Below are 18,492 nucleotides of genomic sequence, written 5' to 3'. Positions count from 1 at the left end.
ACGATGTTTTTTCCCCTAGGCACGTTGACGGATCGGTTATGAAACATTATATAATTTCTGACGGGACGTGATGTGGCATGCGAGAACGTCGTGCCTGATCTATACGAACGAACGATTTGTTGCTCTTTCATACTCCGTTTAACAAAAATATTTGGACCCTTGTATAAAAATTAACAGATAAAAAAAAAAACTAAAGATAGAATTTTCGTAGCTCTTGCTCGACAAGATAACAATCGATATAATCAGTAAATGGCAGTCAAATCGAAATTGTATGTATCGTGCCTTAACAACGAGTGCGATGAAACTGAAGTACTCGTATTCGTAACAGGAGCAATTTTCTTCTCGATTATTGGAAAGTGTTGGATACGACCACTACTCCATACAATTGTTAAACAAATTACATTGCCCGATCCTTTTTGACACTTTTGATAAAAGTCCATGCAATTAGGAACTTCGCCCGGAAATCCCTTTATAAGACAACTCGGTTTAACGTCAATCACACGTGACAGATTTCCTAGTTTGGTTTTAATCAATGCGATGTATGGGCTGTCCTAAGTAATTAACAGATCTATCGTTAGACTATTATCTTTTGAATTAAATTTCGAGAAGGAACATACCTGGAAGAGGATAGCAAGATATCTTCCTGTAGGGTCCCACTCCATTGCAGTTATTCTTCCACCGACAGTAACGTAACTGCCACTGTCATCCAACGAAAAGTTAACTCTTGTTAAATCCATCAGAGGCACGGCCAGTTTGACGTCGTCGAGAGAAGGCTTCTTAACATCGAAAATATTTTCTTGCAGAGGTAAAGAAAAGATTGTGGCAGGGTCTTCGTTCGATGCAAACAATAGAGTCAAATTAGGACCGAAACACGCAACAGCCACACGACCATTAGGCACTGTCCATTTATCTGCGTGCCATAACGTTGCTACTCCTGTGTTCCAAATTCTATGCATAGTTGTTAATACGTGAAATAAAATTTTATGCGACGTAAGAGATAAGAATACAAAACCAATAATACGGTATACCTAAATATATTTCTACACGAGGCTGAAAACAAATGAGAACCGCAAGACGACCAACGAGCGAAACATAGGCCGTCACCTCCGACTCGTCTCAATGGAACACCTTCTTTTTTAGAAGTATCCCAGATAATCATACGTGTATCAGCTGGAGAACAAGATACCAATAGATCACCCTGCGGATGCCATCTAACGCTTGTTACAGGAGCATGATTTCTTTGTTTTAGCAACACCGCGTGACTGAGAATATTACTGGCTGCCCCTAATTCTATCGTCCAAACTAAGACACCTGTGTGACACGCTACTGCCAGTTCTTTGCCAGCGAATGGTCTCCAATTTATACAACAAACAGACTTTTGAGCGCCGTGTCTTAAAATCGGTATTATCGGTGCTCCATGAGTAAATATACGTATACGATCGTCCCATGTAACCACTGCTAGTCGCGCGCAGTGTGGATGCCATGAGATACACCTGGCCTACAAATTAATACTGCGAATATAACATATACCGCGAGAAACGTATACTGCGGTTTATGTTAATACCGTACCAAAGATGTTTCCCAGTCCCTTGTGTGAACAACGTCCGCAACTGATCCAGATCCAGAAGTAGGTAAAGTTTCTTTCTGATATATTCCTTTGTCTACTAAATCTAACATCCACTTGAGCCTAAAATTAAAATAATGGAAAATCAGATATTAAAATTAAACAAATATTTCTGTACCAGCTGTTATTAATACCTTGTAGCTATCAAATGCAAGATTGGTGTAATTTCTTGCGGTTCTGCGGACGCAGCCAGACAAACAGCATCGATTAATCCTTTCTCTCTGCATACGCTAGCCAGCCTTCTAAAGATGCTATCGTAAACTGGTAAAAACAAATCACCGGCACAAGCTGTGCGTGCCGTTTCGCGTGTAGCAAGAATATCAGAAGTAATAGAAACTTCTGGATAGTCTCGCAGATATTTGGCAAAAGGTCGTAATTCATTGGTCAGGTTATCACAATCACAGTAATGTAAAACGTCCTCTATAAGTGCAACAGTAGCCAAGTCATCGGCAGAAGGGCAATCAAATTCACGCAGAGACAATATTTTTATCATAATTACTCGTTTAGATACGTACTTGTCTAACCTATAAAAATAAGATACGAAAGAATAAAATTCTACAGATATTTATGAGCAGGAAATAAATAACGAATAACCACAAGATAGCTATTCTCTTGGAAAAATGAAAGACAATTATTGGAACGAGTAGATTTGAAAAAGAAAGACCAGTTAAAATACTTTGAGATGAAACGAATCTTATACCTTTGTTACATCTAAAGCCGGATAAAATGGCGAACGAAAGTTTACATCGGTTACCATGGCAACATCCAATCGTGACACAGAAACGTAATACTATTGCGCATGTGGCAATTGGCTCCTATTCAAAACGTTTCAATCACGAAGACAAACTTTTAGTCAAGTTTGCTACTAGAAATTCGCATGACATTCTACGTGTGTGCATTCGTGTATTACGATTTAGTCCAAAAATCTCGCAAACATACATTTTCTGTAAAAAGATCTTTTCGAAGTTGTGGAAACGTGATTAGAGGTTGAACATTCAGCGAGTTACGTCGAACGTGACACAGCTAGAAGTAGGGGTTCCATTGGAGCAGGGTGGGGACCAAAAGGGAGGGGTGAGGTGGGGACAGCAGTATGTGGTCGCTATTCGTGCGGCGCGGATTACGTATTAGAGTTGTCTTCTGCTACGGATAGGTCTCGTTTATCGGTTCGTATCGTTCCAAAGCTTTTTCTCTCGATAAGAGTAGCAACGTGAGACACACTGGTCGGCGGACAGTTGTTAAAATGCTACCGCCAAGGTAGTAGCAAGATCAATCGCGATCAACATGGTTTTGGTGGAGCTGTCGCTGTAGAAAGTTGGCCGAGATCGCTGAGAAGACGAGAGACAGAAGGGAGGAGGACCAGCTCGGTCTTCGCGAAAGATGGGCAAGGGTTCTAAGCGGAAAACTCGATGGAGAACTCTCAGCATTGGCAGTGAGTGTTTTCTTATCAATGAAATTTATTGCGAGACACGCGAACGTCGCTTATGTCCGAGGTTATGATGCATGCTTTCGAAACTTGCGAGTGTATCTCGTGGCCGCATGTTCTCGGTCTAGTTATTGATCATTGATCACATATAGACATTTATCGTAAAACGCAGCCCGGTTATGTGAATTGCTATTTTGCATGCTGCGTGGTATTGAACGTGTGCGCTCTACTGGTCACCGTTGTGGCCGTGACACCCGATCTGTTCTCACCAATTTCTGTATAATCTCAAATCATTTTCGAGGAGATTGTGAAATAAGGGTGGTTGCATTTATACGACACGTCGTGTGCCGAGACACGCTGTTTTTTTTGCCCGGCAACGGAAAAAACGCGTTCGCGATAAACAACGACATGGGACGATCGTCGCGTAGATGAACGAGTGTACAGCGAGTCAGTTTCATCCGGTGGCAATGCGCGATATTACGAGGAAATTTTGCCATTCTGCTCGGGACCATTTCCTAGCCAGGCATCGATCCGTACACCCTCCATGACTTTCCTCCTTCGTGGAAATGTGTCTACTACTACGCTCTACACGCAACTTTACGGTACGTCAATGCCTGTCTTCTCGTATTTTAAGCGTCTCTGTTCCTCGATTGCCCGAGCTATATCTCCGTCGTCAACGACCCGTTCTAATATACGCTGCTTTTATTCTATACCCAACCCGGTAATATGTCCAGCGTAAACTGTAGTGCAAAAACAAAGTACGCAGTTTCGTCTGTATCCTACCGCGTGCTCTTCTATAACCTATGTCTTTTATTTTCCGGTTGAGACTTGTGCGTTTGTCGCTGCGATGTTTCGAACTCTGACGCGAGGTGCGTTCTCGTCGTTGAAGGGTTTGCCCCACGAAAGTCGTGTGTTCAGACATTAGAATTGCACACGATGATAGATACCGTGGAAATGCGCCACAAAAATGTCACAGGCAATGTAAAAATGTGGAATTTTTAAGGCATCTGAAAAAATCAGGTTGGTTAGTTCCATTCCAACCGCGTGTCGTCGAGAAGAAAACGGGGTGCAAAGATGGTGGTAGTATATACATTTATATATATATATATATATAGGATGTCATCAGAAGGTGAAAGAAAGTCGTGTCTCTCGTTCGACTTGTTTCTTGTGTAAATAAGTATACATATTCCATTACGATTAGCAAATGAAACGACGTATGTATGAAACAAAAAGTAAGGAAAGGAAAGGAAAGAAAAGAAAATTCAATATTCTGTCACTGCTGTAATTCATTCTTGTATCATGTGTCGAAACATGCTTGTTCAATTACTCTTTTGCCGATATACGGTTCTTAGCTATAATCAGGCTTATAAACACAGATTTATTGTGTTGACAATTTTGGTTATAGTAAAGTGTATTTATTTTGATGTTCGGTTTCTTCCACGGTCAACGTCGAATAGCACAAACACGCACGTGAACATGTTAGGTTGGAACGATAATAAACCTCAACGATTGCCAAATATACCTATGTATGTACATCGCTAGTTGTATTTCATAACGTTTTTGTATACATCTTTCGTCGATCCCACCCCCCCATCTTCTATTTGTCTGGAATATTGCTTGTACATCACGTTTCGTTTCGCGTTTATCAAACCCGTTGGCGTTATCTTCGCCCGATAAGGTTATGTGGATTATGCCGAAGAGTTACCATAGACGGCGGTACCGTATACATATTAGCTAAGAAATTTTCTTGTACCCGCACGGTTTCCTATATTTTGTAAAATGAAATTTTTGATCACTAATTTCTTAATTTCTTTCCTTTTTTTTTTTTTTTTTTGTTCTTTGATATCATTAACTTAGTTTCTCTGGGGTTGTTTTCTCTGATCGTTTGTATTATAACGTTATAACATCGTCATATTTTAAAAATCGTTAATGTCGTGATATTTGCAGAAAGCAACTGTAAATGTGAATTACTTATTAGAATGGGTGTATCAAAATTACCTAATAAAATTTGGTATCAGTGTCGCAATTCTAAGCAGTGTTTTAACTGTTGCTTAAGTTGTAAGCGATACAAGTGAACGTTATATATTTTGTTGGAAGCTTTCAAAACACGAATGATATTAGCTAAATAAATATAATAAAATATAGAGGAAAATAAATTCCTTCGCATATAAAAATTTGCTTCTTCCATAATATTAAATAATATTAAATGTTCTTTTATTTTTGACAAGTTATAAATTTGACCGTATACGAATTTGTTTTTACAAAATGAATTTCTTCTTTAGTTCTGTAAATGCATGTTTTATTTAGAATTATTTACAACTTTCTTTTTCATTCATTGATACGTGTATCTAGTCTGATGTATGCTTTTATTTCATTTCAATACCGTGAATGGATGAATTATATCATCGATTTAAAACGAGAATCGCAGTTAGGTAATCGATGTTCACGAAAATATAAACATAGGCGGAGCAGCGTGTAGTTCGCAACGTGGATCGCGTGTCAAATCGTCTAATGTTTGGCTAGTGTTTCTAGCGATGCACTAGTTTAGCGATGAAAGTCGGCTCGTTGTGTTTTCCGTGAACGAGGTGGAGCGAATTGAATATTTTTTCTCCTGTGCCTTCATGTTCGTGCTAGCGGTAATTTATTTTTGAAATTGCGTAACAGATCTTTTGTATGCCGTCGTAAGGTAGAAAGAAGTTGCGTGCATAGACGTCACGTGAAAAGAAACTTTCGCACTTTAGATATGTTAAAAAGACGCTGGTCTCGGTTTCTATTTTATTTGGTTAAGACGCTAGTTAAGCTTTTAATATTTGTTCTGCTTGGTACGTTACCAATTATCGTTCTCCTGCGGTTATTAAACCAATGAATAATTTTCTGCGTTGCGTGCGAGTTCGAGATAGTTGGCGCATGCGCGTTTTATCGCTATAAAAGACATTAACTATCGGGTGAAATGATTGGAAAATTAACGTCACGTTTTCGTTTTACTACATAGCGAGAAATATCGCGTTGGACATGAAAAAAGATGGACGTATTCTCGTTTAAAAACGTTTTGCATTTACATACTTGAAAGATCAGAGTATTTTGTTGGAGTAAAAGTATTTTTTTCAAGAGCTGTCGGTTACGTCATTGGATGGTTTTTACGATACTTACAACCATTTCAAATTAATATCATAATATATATGATAATTTCAAACGTTTGCTGGAAATAAGAGGAGATTTAAGTTTTATATCTTATCGTCAGATAGTTCAATGTGCAAACTCAAAATTAAAATGATATATAAATTATAGTAGTTTATATCGATTCGTTGAGAATGTTTCCTTCTTCTTCAATTTTTTTTTTTTTTAGTGTAAAATATAACATTAATTATAATAATAATAATAATAATCTACACATCCAATATTCTGTATAAGCTATAAAACTAAATGTATTTCTTTTCTTTTCATCTCTTACATCCGATACAAAATATAGCTTTGGCATAAAACAGATGTTATTGCTAGGCTTTTTTTACTATTAGAATGACTCGGAAAAATTAGTAGCTGTGATACGAGATCAGTTGCTATATTTACGTAAAGTTAGTTGTTTAGTGTTTTGAAGAATAGGTTGAATGAAATGTCAATGTTTATCATCTTTGTTCCTATTTTTTTTTCCCCTAGTAGAATCGATTCTGACGAACGCTTTACTCGTACCGATATTAGAGAAAGCAACTAAAGTACGAATATTTCATAGAGTACATATATACTTGAAATTCCTTGAAAAATCTCTTCTGTGCTGTCTTCTGTTATATACATATATATAGGACTGTTTGGTGGTTCGTTGCGGAATTAACAGCAGGAAAGTTCCAAATTGTTTCCATTTTCAACGTAGATCGTATCGCCCGTATCGCTTTTATTTTCTTTTATTACTTCCCTGCCCCTTGAACCAGACAGGAAAACGATTTATCTCAATTGCATGAATCATCTTATATAGCATGATATGTACCTATGTACTTCTCACGCTGTACCTATACGTATGCATGTATAAGGCCTGCGCGCGCGTTGCAATTTTTCGCTTCGAACATGGTCAGAAGAGGAGAATCTATATAAATAGCAATTTAATTTTCGATATATTTTAATGTTCGATATATTTCAATTTTCCAGACGAAATATTTATTATATTTTTACGAAAGGCTTGGCTACGTCGTGAGTCTAGCTTTTGTTCGTTAGAATGCATCATTGTCCAGAAGGTGGAAGGTTTCTTTGTCACTTTCTTAATCGAGTATAATTTTCGACAAATTTTGCACTTTGATAAATAGAATTTAAATCTTTAAATACGACATATAAATACGTATAAATTAACATTATATTCTAAACCATGATTGGAACAGTTATTACGATATATGCGGTATTTATTTCTAAACCCTCGTATTATTCGATTCTGAAGATACAGGTTTGAGAAAGATTAACAAACTTTAAGCGTTATGCCCTTTTCCAAGATTTGAAATACGAAAGGATTTCCTGTCCCCTCTCAAAAAGCGTAAAATAAGATTTTTTCTTAAGATCTTTTCTAAATAATCTTTCTCTTCTAACCTTCTCTCCTACCCTTACCTCTTTTTGCGATTAACCCTGTTCTCGTTCTAGCAAATGGAGAGAATTCGCAACGTCGTAACAAGATGTTGAATTAATTTAATCGATCGAACGTTAATTAAAGTTACCGTCTAATTGGGTCGAAAATGAGAAAAGAAAAAAAAAAAAAAAAGAAAAAAACGCAGCACGATCGAAAATAATTTGATCTTTTAAATATAAACTACGAATATACGAACAAAGTTCTCTTTCTTATTTCCTGGTGTTCGACCGCGCCCTTACACGCGGCATAAATGGATTTTTTTAGTCGTCTCGGTTAAACGATCGGGGTTGAGACTCGATCGTCCTTTCCTTCCCTTCCAAAAAGAATGCGCGCTCGCCAAGAATTCACGATCCGCAACCCTTGATATTCACTCCCTTTCTCCACGACACACTCTTTCTTCAAAGATCTTCGGAGAGAGAGAGAGAGAGGGAGAGAGAGAGAGAGAGAGTGCGAGTGCGAGTGCGAGTGCGAGTGAGGGAGAGGGGCAGAGGAGGTTAAGATAGAGCGAATCAATAGGAGCAGCCGTTGCGCCTTGATCGTCGTCCTGCTCGGACGTACGAACGAACGAACTGTAACGAAAGAGCAAAGATAGAAACGCGTGCTTACCCCAGACTACATCGATCCTTTGCGAGTATCCTAAGGAAATAACGAGGCCGTGTTTGCGAAAGGAAGCGGATCTTTTGATTATGGCTATTGTAATTAGTAAAGATCGGCAAGGATAGATCGGCGGGTAAAGATACGGGAATAACATTACTACGGGGAGTACGTGTGTTAAAATAATTCGGAATTTTTATATCTCGAGTAATAGTATACTCTCACTACGTGTAACGTTTGGTGTACTGCTCGTAGGTAAGTAGAATGTGGAGAGTTTAGTCGATTCGTATAGCGTACGCTGGTTCACAGCTTTTTGTTCGTTATCCTTCATCGTGTGTCTCAATTGCAGAAATACAACTACTTCTTACCAATAATATCGTTTCTACGATCCAAGTATCGAATAGAGTATAAATCGGTCGTAAATCAGTCCTACTTTCTTTCAATCTGAGTTCGATAAATTATTCGATCGTTCACGATTGTAAAGACATCGACTAAATGTCTGCCGTGTATCGAAACACGTATTCGTATAGCGCGGTCTGTTCCTCGCTGATAAACGATCGTATCAGGGATGTTGTCGACATGCGCGAATCTTGATAGATACGTGGTTCATGGTGTTTCTTGCCAACTCCATGAGTGGGCTCAATAATCGACTCGTACTACTGCGAGCAGGGATTACGTTTTCTTCTTTCGTCGTATCGTATCGTTTAGCGATTAGAAGCAGCGCCGTTATCGCTAGACGGTCGACTTTTATGCATTTGCGCGAAATTGAAAAGTGCAAAAATACACGTTTCGTTTATCTCGTTTATCGGGACAGGTCGGGGACAAGGCAGTTTCGGTAAGAGAGATTCGGTAGATGGCGGACGAAATAAATGATCACGTACAGTGATTTACAGAATATTTTTCTTTTACGAACGTATTACGCGCATTGTACGCAACCTTTTGAAATTTCTTAGCGTTAGCATCGCAACGAGTCGCTATCGAGAGACTATCGTGACGACGATATTGAAATTTCAAAATATATACGAGAATGAGAGGAGAATCGCGGTATACGGGGATGCTAATTATGCGCGAAAAGGGGGGGGGGGTCTTGACTCCGATGACCTTGACCATCAGATACGTCGAAGAGAAAAGGTCCTGAGTAACTTTGTTCGATGCGTGGCATCTAGCCCGATCCAACCTTACCGTGCTTTACCTCTATCGGGCATCTACCAATATCGCGCAAATTCACGTGCAATTTCATTTTTTAACCGCTTATATCGAAGCGAATATAATCTAACGGGTACCGTATTCTTTCTTGTCGTAATCTTCGAATCACGTCACTCGGATTACGAAACTATACTCGATCGTAGTTCGGATAATAGAGGCTCGACGTTAACTCCTACCGTAATAAGTAAGTGCTACCGTATCGAATACTTGTAAGATTCGATAGAAGAAATCAGCAGCGTTGTATCGCTGTGATACGTCTAATAGATACTAAATGGGTTGTATCTAAATATAAGCGATCGGTTATGAAGCTTGGATATGCACGCGAACGATGGTGCGTGCAAACAGAGAGAGAGAGAGAGAGAGAGAGAGAGAGAGAGAGAGAGAGAGCCGAGAAGGAATAAGGATTGGTTATGCGTGAACGCATGTGCCCTGAAAGTTGGGCACGTTGTTTGTTACGTAACCTGGCCGAGTCTCGTCTCGCACCTCGCTATCGTACAGCGGACGATCGTTGTAAGTAAAATCGTATCGTAATCGCCGTATCGTTCTCGTCGAGTAACGATTTAACGTCATTATCGAGCACGATATCTTTGTGTAACGAATTTAACTTTTCAAATTGTACCGCAGGTATCGTGTAGCCACTTGATATCGCTCTTCAAAAAATAGGAAGCCTATAAATTTTCGTCGACGCTCGAGCTTGTTTACGACTTTCGGTTCGTATAACCGAGTAAATCTCAAGAAGCTGCAGCTACTTTTAGATTCTGCAAACGCAGGAACGAGTATTATATGCAACGAGAAAAGATTCATTCAGCCTCGTCCCAAAGAAGTTACGTACCGGCATTCGTGTTGCGGACTATATCGCGAACTGCATCTGCTATCTAAATAATTCATCGATCGTTCGAACACGTCGAAGCAGAGATTTTCAGCTTTTCGAGCGATTTGGGACACGGTCGTTTGGGTGGAAGAGAAGAGCGCTTGTCAACGTTCGAATCATTTTCGATTATCTACGTTTTTTCGTTCGTAGAATCACGCGACGGTATTCGATGCAGAAATAACGCGTCGAGTACTTATATTTTAGCCATGCATAGATACTACATGGATATAGTATTTCGATAGTACTATATTATCCGATCAAAGTATTCCAATTATTTTAGGAAAGAGATACTTACGTTCCAGTGTTTAATTCAGTCGTAGTAAATAGCTATTACTAATTTCGATACTCGATGCTACGCGTTAGCGTAGCATTTAGTGCGAACAACGCTCCGATAATTACATATCGTATCGACGAAGGCTCTGAATATCGGTCATATCAAACATCGAATACCGATATTCTCAGAACCAAACACTTTGATATTCAACTATTTTAAACATTTACCTTTCAAATTATCGATATTTCGATCGATCGAGCCTCGACTATAACTGTATTCAAAATATCGATCCATCCGACGATCCGATATCGCAAATACTAAACATACTTACCGTAATCACGATACGATTACTACTCCGAACAATCGCACATAATTATTCCTTACCGACTAAACTTCCTAGTTGGAAAACAAAACTTCCTCGTTCTTTCTTACGCGAATCTAGCACGCGTAATGATTTCGTAATTGCAGTAATATTTTACGCTGACTCGCGTAATCGCTGGTTCTATCGGATTGACCAAGAGGACTTCCCATATACGTATATATATATATATATTTATTTATTTCTTATAGAACATTCAAACGTAAATGTTATATTTGTTAACTGAAACTGTAACTATGCGATGCATTGGTCGTTGTATTCCACTATCTTCTGCCACCTTTCAGTTTCAGGCGAGTTTTTCACTTTTATCTTCGAAAACCTCCTACAGACGCGTTTACGGTCTTTTAAATTTCCAAATTTTTCCCCATTGCAAACTACAATGCGATTACTCGCGTCATCTTCGCCGTACGTTGTACACATTTTTTCTACTTTACGTATTTTATATACTTTTACATATAGTGTGTATTTTGCGCAGTTTGCAACTCTGCTCTTTATCTCGATACTTTTCTTTTTATATGACGCGTTGATATGTAATCGCGATATGCAAGTACGTTACGCGTATGCATTTACTAAAAGGGAAATAGAAAAAAGAAATTTTGATCGGGCCGAAGCTGATCGAGTCGAAGCTAGCGCGAAGTAGTAGGACGAAGAATTCCACGCAACTAAAATATCTCGAGGGGCGAGATTCCTTCGTCGAATAAATAGAAAAAGACGGTACTTGGTGTCAGCGGTGATTACGATGTCTCTGCGTGAACGTTGCACGTGTTGCAGATCGTAGACCTTCCCGACGTTCCGGTGAATTACGTAACAGGCTCGGAGGCCGTCGGTGATAAAGCGTGGCTTTGCGCGCGTTACGCGCGACGGCATGTGACAAAAGTGTGCGTATCGTATGCATAGCCGCACGCGCTTCGCTGTATGGACGTGCAAAGAAGATTTAGCGCGTCGCGATTTCGAGCTTTTATTACGAGGACACCTTTTCACTACGAACGAACGCCGAACGGTGTTGGCCCGCTTCGGTAAAGCCGAAGTAACTCGATAAGATTTCATTTAGTTTACTATTATCTTTTAATCGATTCGACGATAGCAAGAATACGAAAAACGTGAGAAACGTGTTAGAAAATTCGTCGGCCGAAACGATTTGCCGATGCTTTGTTACGTGACCGCAAACGTATATAGGCACATTTGTAACAAGGAAAACTTCGCTATCCGTGTCTCTACGTGCTTCTTTATCCCGTTTCTCTCGTTAACTTTCGTCGAAAGATGCGGAACGTTGCTGCATCGACTCGAAGCGATACGCGTATCTTTGTCATCGCACAGTCTTAAGAAACGTAAGATTTTCTCGCAAGATATACTTTGTTCCGTATACTCGCAAGATATACTTTTTGCTCCAATTTTGTTTCTACGTTATACGCACACGCGCGCATACACACACACACGTGCATCTCGTTGCACATAATTTGTTCCAGTTACGTAAATCGCTCTATGTACCTACTGTTTATTCATGATAGATCTTTCTTCGTTAACGTGCAAGAAAAACCCAATGTCTAACGTAAGTCGTCGGTGTCGTGTTACACCGTGGTGTTCGCGCGATCGTCGTTTAACCCCGTAACGGATAAGTTTTTCTCTATATAAGTTTTCGTTATATTATTAATTCGTTGTGATTTTTACGCGTCACCGTGTCCTGTAACGCGTCGCGTCAGCGGAGGTTAAAATCGCCGTGCACGTGGGAATGCGCGCGTTGGTCGCGAAACGCGTTATAACGCGTTCCTCGTTCGACGCAACGTCGACGAAAAGTGCGTGCGGAACGAGCCGCTTCGAGTTCAGGTTATGAATAGCACGTGAGTGACCACGAGGTCTTCGTCACGCGGTCCGCCATCCCGCTTTCGAATCGTTGGGCCGTCACGAGACGTTATACTTAACTTTGAGCGACACGCGAACGGGGCAATCGCGCGCGCGGGGGTGGACGAACCAAACGTTTCACGCCAAATTCTTACCGTCGTCTCTGTGACACTCCGCTTGCGAGATCGTTCTCCGGCGTCTTTCGTCGATTAAACGTATCCTGGTACGTCGCGTTTCGCGGTTTCTCGGAATACAATGACTGGCAAAAGTATTTGTATATTTACTATCGCTATTACGCGTATATTGTACGTGTTGTAAGTACACACACACACACACACACGCACGCACGTACACACATATATGGTCACTGTGCGTACTCGCAGCGTTAATCGCGTGTAACACCGTCGCTGCTTTGTTCCTCGTACGAAGCCGTCTCCTCCACCTTGCCCCGAAAGGTTAAAGAACTTTTGACGATTTGCCAAATGCAGTAGCCGTCCGATTTGCCGCTTTTCTCGGCACCTGTCTTTCGTGCTTTTCTGTTTGCATTGCTTCGCTGTCTAATTTCGATTCACAAATTGCTCGTCCATTACCACTCGCGCGTTCACACTTTCGACTTTGAACGATCACGTTCGCCATTATATTTACTACGTTCGTAGATCTTTGTCCAATTTCAGTCGCTGAATCGAGATCCTAAATTGGCCAATAACTTGGCATTAACGATGGACAGCGGAGAAGGGTATATTCGAATAATAATAATAATAATTAATTATTTCGAATATCGCTGCCTCGAGTGATCGAACGTGTGCGACATACGATACGGTGTTTAAAATCGGATAAAGTATTTTAAATACGAAGCTCGTTGTGGGTAAAAAGGTGTTCGCTCGTACGAAACAAGCGTATCCTTGTATTTCCAGTGCTACTAGTTTTCCGATCCGTTGTATCGCTTAGCCGATGTCGAGCTAATTACGAGTATTTTCGATACGAAATCTTGCAGTTCTAAGCTCTGATAGTTTTATGGGTGACTGTTCTATCCACAAATACCAAATGCGTTAAACACCAGATATTCCACATTCGCTGTACCATAACAGCACATCGAGTCTTTCGCCATAGCACACCGTTCGCAACATTCCTTTAGGACTTTATTCCTGGTACGCGATTTCTTAGAAGCGTTACGTGAACGCGAAAGTGATTCACGGAAGAATCGTCCGCAAAATACATAACGAGCCATCGCATTTATATTTCATTTTTCTTTTTTTCTTCACACCGTTACGTTACGTTACGTTACGTTACGTTACGTTACGTTACGTTACGTTACGCGTTATCGTCACGCGTAACTCCCTTTTTTTTTCGCTCTTCCTTCTTATTCGTCGCATGTTCCACGTCGCGACGGTATTGGTCGTTGTCCAGTGATAAGTTTCTCGGCCGAAACGACGAGGAAGATGCGAAAAGTAACGGCGATTCTTTAAATTTCCGCGGAGAAAATGATCGAAGGGAAGTTAATTTTTCGTCGAAACGAAAACGGTATCAAAGTTCTTCGGTATCCTGTCTTATCTCGGATCTGGCAAGTTCTTTCCATCGTTGGTTTCGAGATCGACGAAGATATATTTATCGTGCTTTTCTCTCGCGAGCTTCGTATCCGACTGTAAGGTTGTCTTCGTTGTAAAAGTCGGAAAACCTGGGCTATCGCGTTTCCCACCTGTGGCGTTCGGTTGCGATCCCTGCAATTATTCGATGGTGTAACCCGGTTACCGAGGAATCGGTAACCTACGATGGCGCGCGTTCGGTTGGCAAATGCCCGGTCGTTGTTCTGTACATCTGCCAGCGGAAGGGTTGGTTCATCGAGTTCATTGAGCACAATTTAGCAATACTCGTTGAAATATTTCGGCGACGCTTGGTCACCGCGAGCAGAAATAGCCGCGTGATTTTCTGGCCTTAGAAAATCTCCCGTACGAATGCCGATTCCTCGGCTGGATGGATTTATAGGCGCCTCTCCGATGGTGAATGGCGCTTCGTTCACGGCTAACAACGGTGTCGGCGGAAAAGAGGAGCAGTTAATCAGTTACGGTTATTCGTTTCTCTCTTTATTCTCGTTTATTCGTATGCATCCAGTTGATCGTCTAATTACGTAAATATTTCGAGAATTAGGTTTCTGCGTTATTGGAATTAGAGGACGTTTCGAGAATGCCGTCGCGCGTTTACGAAACCACCATACCTTACCGAAGCGAGGCTTCGCGAATATTACGCGTTTTAATTGTTGCCTATTTACGTCTTCGCGCGAGATTACTGCCGCGACGATTAAATTGCTTTTACGCTGAAAATATACGAACTAGGTTAATGCTTAAAATACCGATACACTTGCTCTTGTTTTAGATCGTTATAAATAGTGTCATTCACGTTTCTCGCTACTTATGCGGATCTTCGGATTAGATCGAGATTAACAGCTTTGTATCGAACGTTATCTCCGTTGTTTAATTCGTAACTATCATGGAATGATAACGTAACGGCGACTATGCATCTGCCACAACGGAAATAGAATTCTAGAACGACAGTGATTTGCAATTTTATCGCGACTCTTGGTTCCTTCGATCAGCTACTCGGCTAGTTTTCTCAAGGAACTATCGCTTTGAGAAATTCTGTCGCTTCGATGGATTCTAGTTACCAGATTATTTACTCGTCGTCGCAAGATTTCGCTGACAAACCGGCAAAACTGTCTCGATCGTTTCGTCGTACCTTGACGAAGCAGCTATCGAATAATTGTAAAATGGTATCGTCTGTCAACGTACGCGTGGAAACCTAAACGAGCATGCTACTTATATAGAAAGACCGAAATTACCAGATTCGCAATCGTAAGGTGACACGCCCTTCTAACTATTATTGGACCGTTCGTGTTGTTGTGATTCTTGGCACCTGTATAAATGCGCAATATGGGACATGTTCGTGCCATTCTGTAGCTTTATTCGCCTCCTTGAATCGACAGACGAAACGTTTCGAACGATAGTACATCGAGTCATCCTACAAGCATCGAGCGTGTTAATTAATTTCAGTCGCCAATCTGTTTTAAACTCGAACGTTTCTCTAGCATTTTACGATTTTAAATCGCGAATCGAAATACGTTTAAGATACTTCCTAGCCGTCCCTATCTAATTCCTACGTAAACGTAATCTCGAAAAAACATCGATAAGCTCGATGGCGTACTTTAAAGGAATAGTTTCGATATAATTTGACGCGATTTCGATCGGACTAAATTAGGCAACGTCTCATTTGTAATTTTCTTAAATCCATCCACACGATCGACTTCTATCTTTTAACATTGCCGTTATAAAACGTAATTTCAGGCATTCGATATTTTCCACCGTTTCCTTCTTTCACTCGTATTCTACGCAAATTATTCCTTCTTAAACGATGAAAACCGTTAATTGTCACGCGCGTTATATCGCATCGGAGTAGCGTGATATTCGTGTTATTAACCTGAAAGTGAATTGACGGCGACTGTGGAAAGTAACGAGTTCCGCGACGACGCGAATTGACACCGAAACACAGCGGACGACTATGTGTACAGCTATTGTAAGTAGCGTATCGATACATTTTGTATTGACCGTTTTAACGCCTATACCAATTACCTTATTCCCTTTATCGCGGCCATTTACGACGGTAATAGGTACGTAGCGCGATTTAAAACGTCACTTCGTACGTCTGAAACGGTATTTCGTAAAGGAAAGTCGATATTTGCGTAGCATTTAAAAACGTATTGCCCGAATCGTTAATTAACGACGACGAAACAACTGGAAACTTAAGGCGATGGAACGTATTTCGGGACTTTGTCGATTTCGTCTACGTTTTCTGCGGCTTTCTCGTCGCGTTTGCCACCAGTGATCGTACTTTATACCTCGGGACTCGGTGAATGCTACCTTATCGGAATTCTAGCTGTCCGAAGGGCTACGAACGCGTCGTTTCTTCGTTATCGTCGTTCGATTAATCTGCGCGAAGCTCGATGTTAAATTTTACAACCTTGAAACTTAATCGATTCGAGCAACTCCCACCTTATCCTATGCAGTTCTCCGCGAAAGGAGAAAAAATACGGTCCTAGCCCGTAATAAGCGTAATGAACGTCGTTATTGGTGGTTTGTACCATTAGGAAATCGGATACCGCGCCTTTTTTCCACTGTCGGTTCTCCGCATCCTCGATGGTGGACCATGTCACAACACGTTTTTTCCTCGACCATGTGCGAGCCTGCTGGAATCGAGTTACGTCTTCGAGCACCGACGCGTTTCCACGTTTTCCGAAACAGATTGAAATCTCTTGGTATCGAATGTCCCCGCGTACGTTTCGTGATTATTTGTTGTTTCGGTCGAAACTACCCCTCTCGATAATACTGGTGTGTGAACCTCGGCCAAAAAGATACTCGTTTCTGAGAAAACACGTCGCTCTCGCTTTGTCCAACCGCGTGAAAAGATAGAAAAGACGGAGAAAAGAAAAAAGAGGTTCATGGTCTGATTTATCGTCTCTACACCGAGGAGAATTTTTTGCTATCGATGGTCAGAAGTCAAGCCTGTTTATCGAGCTTCCATTTCTCCGATCGTGGATCGCTCGTTGCGTTAATTCTCCGTAATTCGCATTCTTTCTTATAAAAATAGAATGCGCAGAATTATCGGAATCAAACGGGGGGGACACGATCGTTCGAACGAAGGAATTTTTCGACGATAAAACACGCTCCTTTTCCTACTTCCTCTTCCTGGATTATTATTCCATGTTTCGAAAACAATGAAACGAATGTAATATTTCCTAAATTATTTACATTCTGCGAATCCCCTAGTGTCATAAACGCTTCGGAAGAAGAAGCCATATATTCACCACCACTTTTACCGTAAGCTTCTTTTTTCGGTATCGAGATCGTCGAACGCAGACCGTCCAACGTAGTAATTTTTTCCAATTTTTCCACCACTTCCACATTTTTTTCTCGCCTTCGAAGTATCTTTCATTTCCCTTCGAATTTGTGTCGTTCGACACAACGCGTTTCTTCTTTGACGTTATTGTACGCGAGATATTAACGCGCGCAATATTAGTTTCGTGCTAAAGTAACAGGAAAGATATCGAAATTCTAGGAATGATAGCCGTATAACGGCAAAGGACGTATTCCAGCGTATTCCTTTTTAAAATCAGAGTTTTCGTTCCGACTCGAGTCTAACGCGTTCCAATTTCGTATAAACTGAAACGAAGTTTAAGATCAAAGTAAAAATTCAGTTCGACCGTGACTTTTGTTCGAAATGTCGATATTACGAGCGAAGAAATTTTAAAAGACGATCGAAGCGCGCGATAACGTCGCGTAGGAAATGACACAAGAAATCGCGAAATTCACGGAACAAGTAAGGTAAAAAATTTGGAATTTAGAAACGATGGTAAAGTTTATTGTACGAATCCAACAGAGCGACGATTCGGAGTGTTGTAACGAAAAAGTATCGAGTGCTGATTCGAGAGAGTTCTTATATTTACTAAGGCTCGGTCGCTGGTTGGGTTATCGTCGGCTATTTATCAGACGCCGCTATTCCGTTACTATCTGCTTATTGCTTCGATAGCTGTGACACGCTGTCACGGCACGGGATGTTTTGTCTACCTTATTACCGTTTCTGAGCGTGCGACAGTAGCATCGGTATGCTCGTTTGGTCATTACGCGATTTCAT

General features: G+C 40.7%; 2 protein-coding genes across 4 annotated transcripts in view; one reads left to right on the top strand and one right to left on the bottom strand.

Annotated features, from left to right (window-relative positions):
* Positions 1-98: 98 nt before the first annotated feature.
* LOC126874114 (aladin-like) lies at positions 99-2,568 on the bottom strand. Its single transcript, XM_050635778.1, has 6 exons — positions 2,325-2,568; positions 1,759-2,148; positions 1,570-1,687; positions 1,029-1,498; positions 618-948; positions 99-551 (listed from the first exon to the last, which is right to left on the bottom strand). Exons 2-6 carry the CDS (start codon positions 2,115-2,117, stop codon positions 243-245), a joined length of 1,587 nt encoding a protein of 528 aa, XP_050491735.1. The 5' UTR covers positions 2,118-2,148; positions 2,325-2,568; the 3' UTR covers positions 99-242.
* Positions 2,569-2,734: 166 nt separating this feature from the next.
* The window catches only part of LOC126874090 (serine-rich adhesin for platelets-like), a 52,984-nt gene continuing 37,226 nt past the window's right edge, over positions 2,735-18,492 (top strand). For 2 of the 3 annotated variants that reach the window (XM_050635716.1, XM_050635712.1), the window contains exon 1: positions 2,735-3,053. In XM_050635716.1, the coding sequence (XP_050491673.1) occupies positions 3,002-3,053 (52 nt within the window). In that variant the 5' untranslated portion in view covers positions 2,735-3,001. Of the gene's footprint in view, positions 3,054-3,576; positions 3,650-18,492 lie in introns of those variants that run through there. The other variant, XM_050635715.1, reaches the window with a different exon arrangement.

Source organism: Bombus huntii, chromosome 15 (genome assembly GCF_024542735.1).
Source record: "Bombus huntii isolate Logan2020A chromosome 15, iyBomHunt1.1, whole genome shotgun sequence".
Taxonomy (NCBI): domain Eukaryota; kingdom Metazoa; phylum Arthropoda; class Insecta; order Hymenoptera; family Apidae; genus Bombus; species Bombus huntii.
Note: the sequence above shows the minus strand (reverse complement) of the source record. Positions and strands in the feature narration are given on the sequence as shown.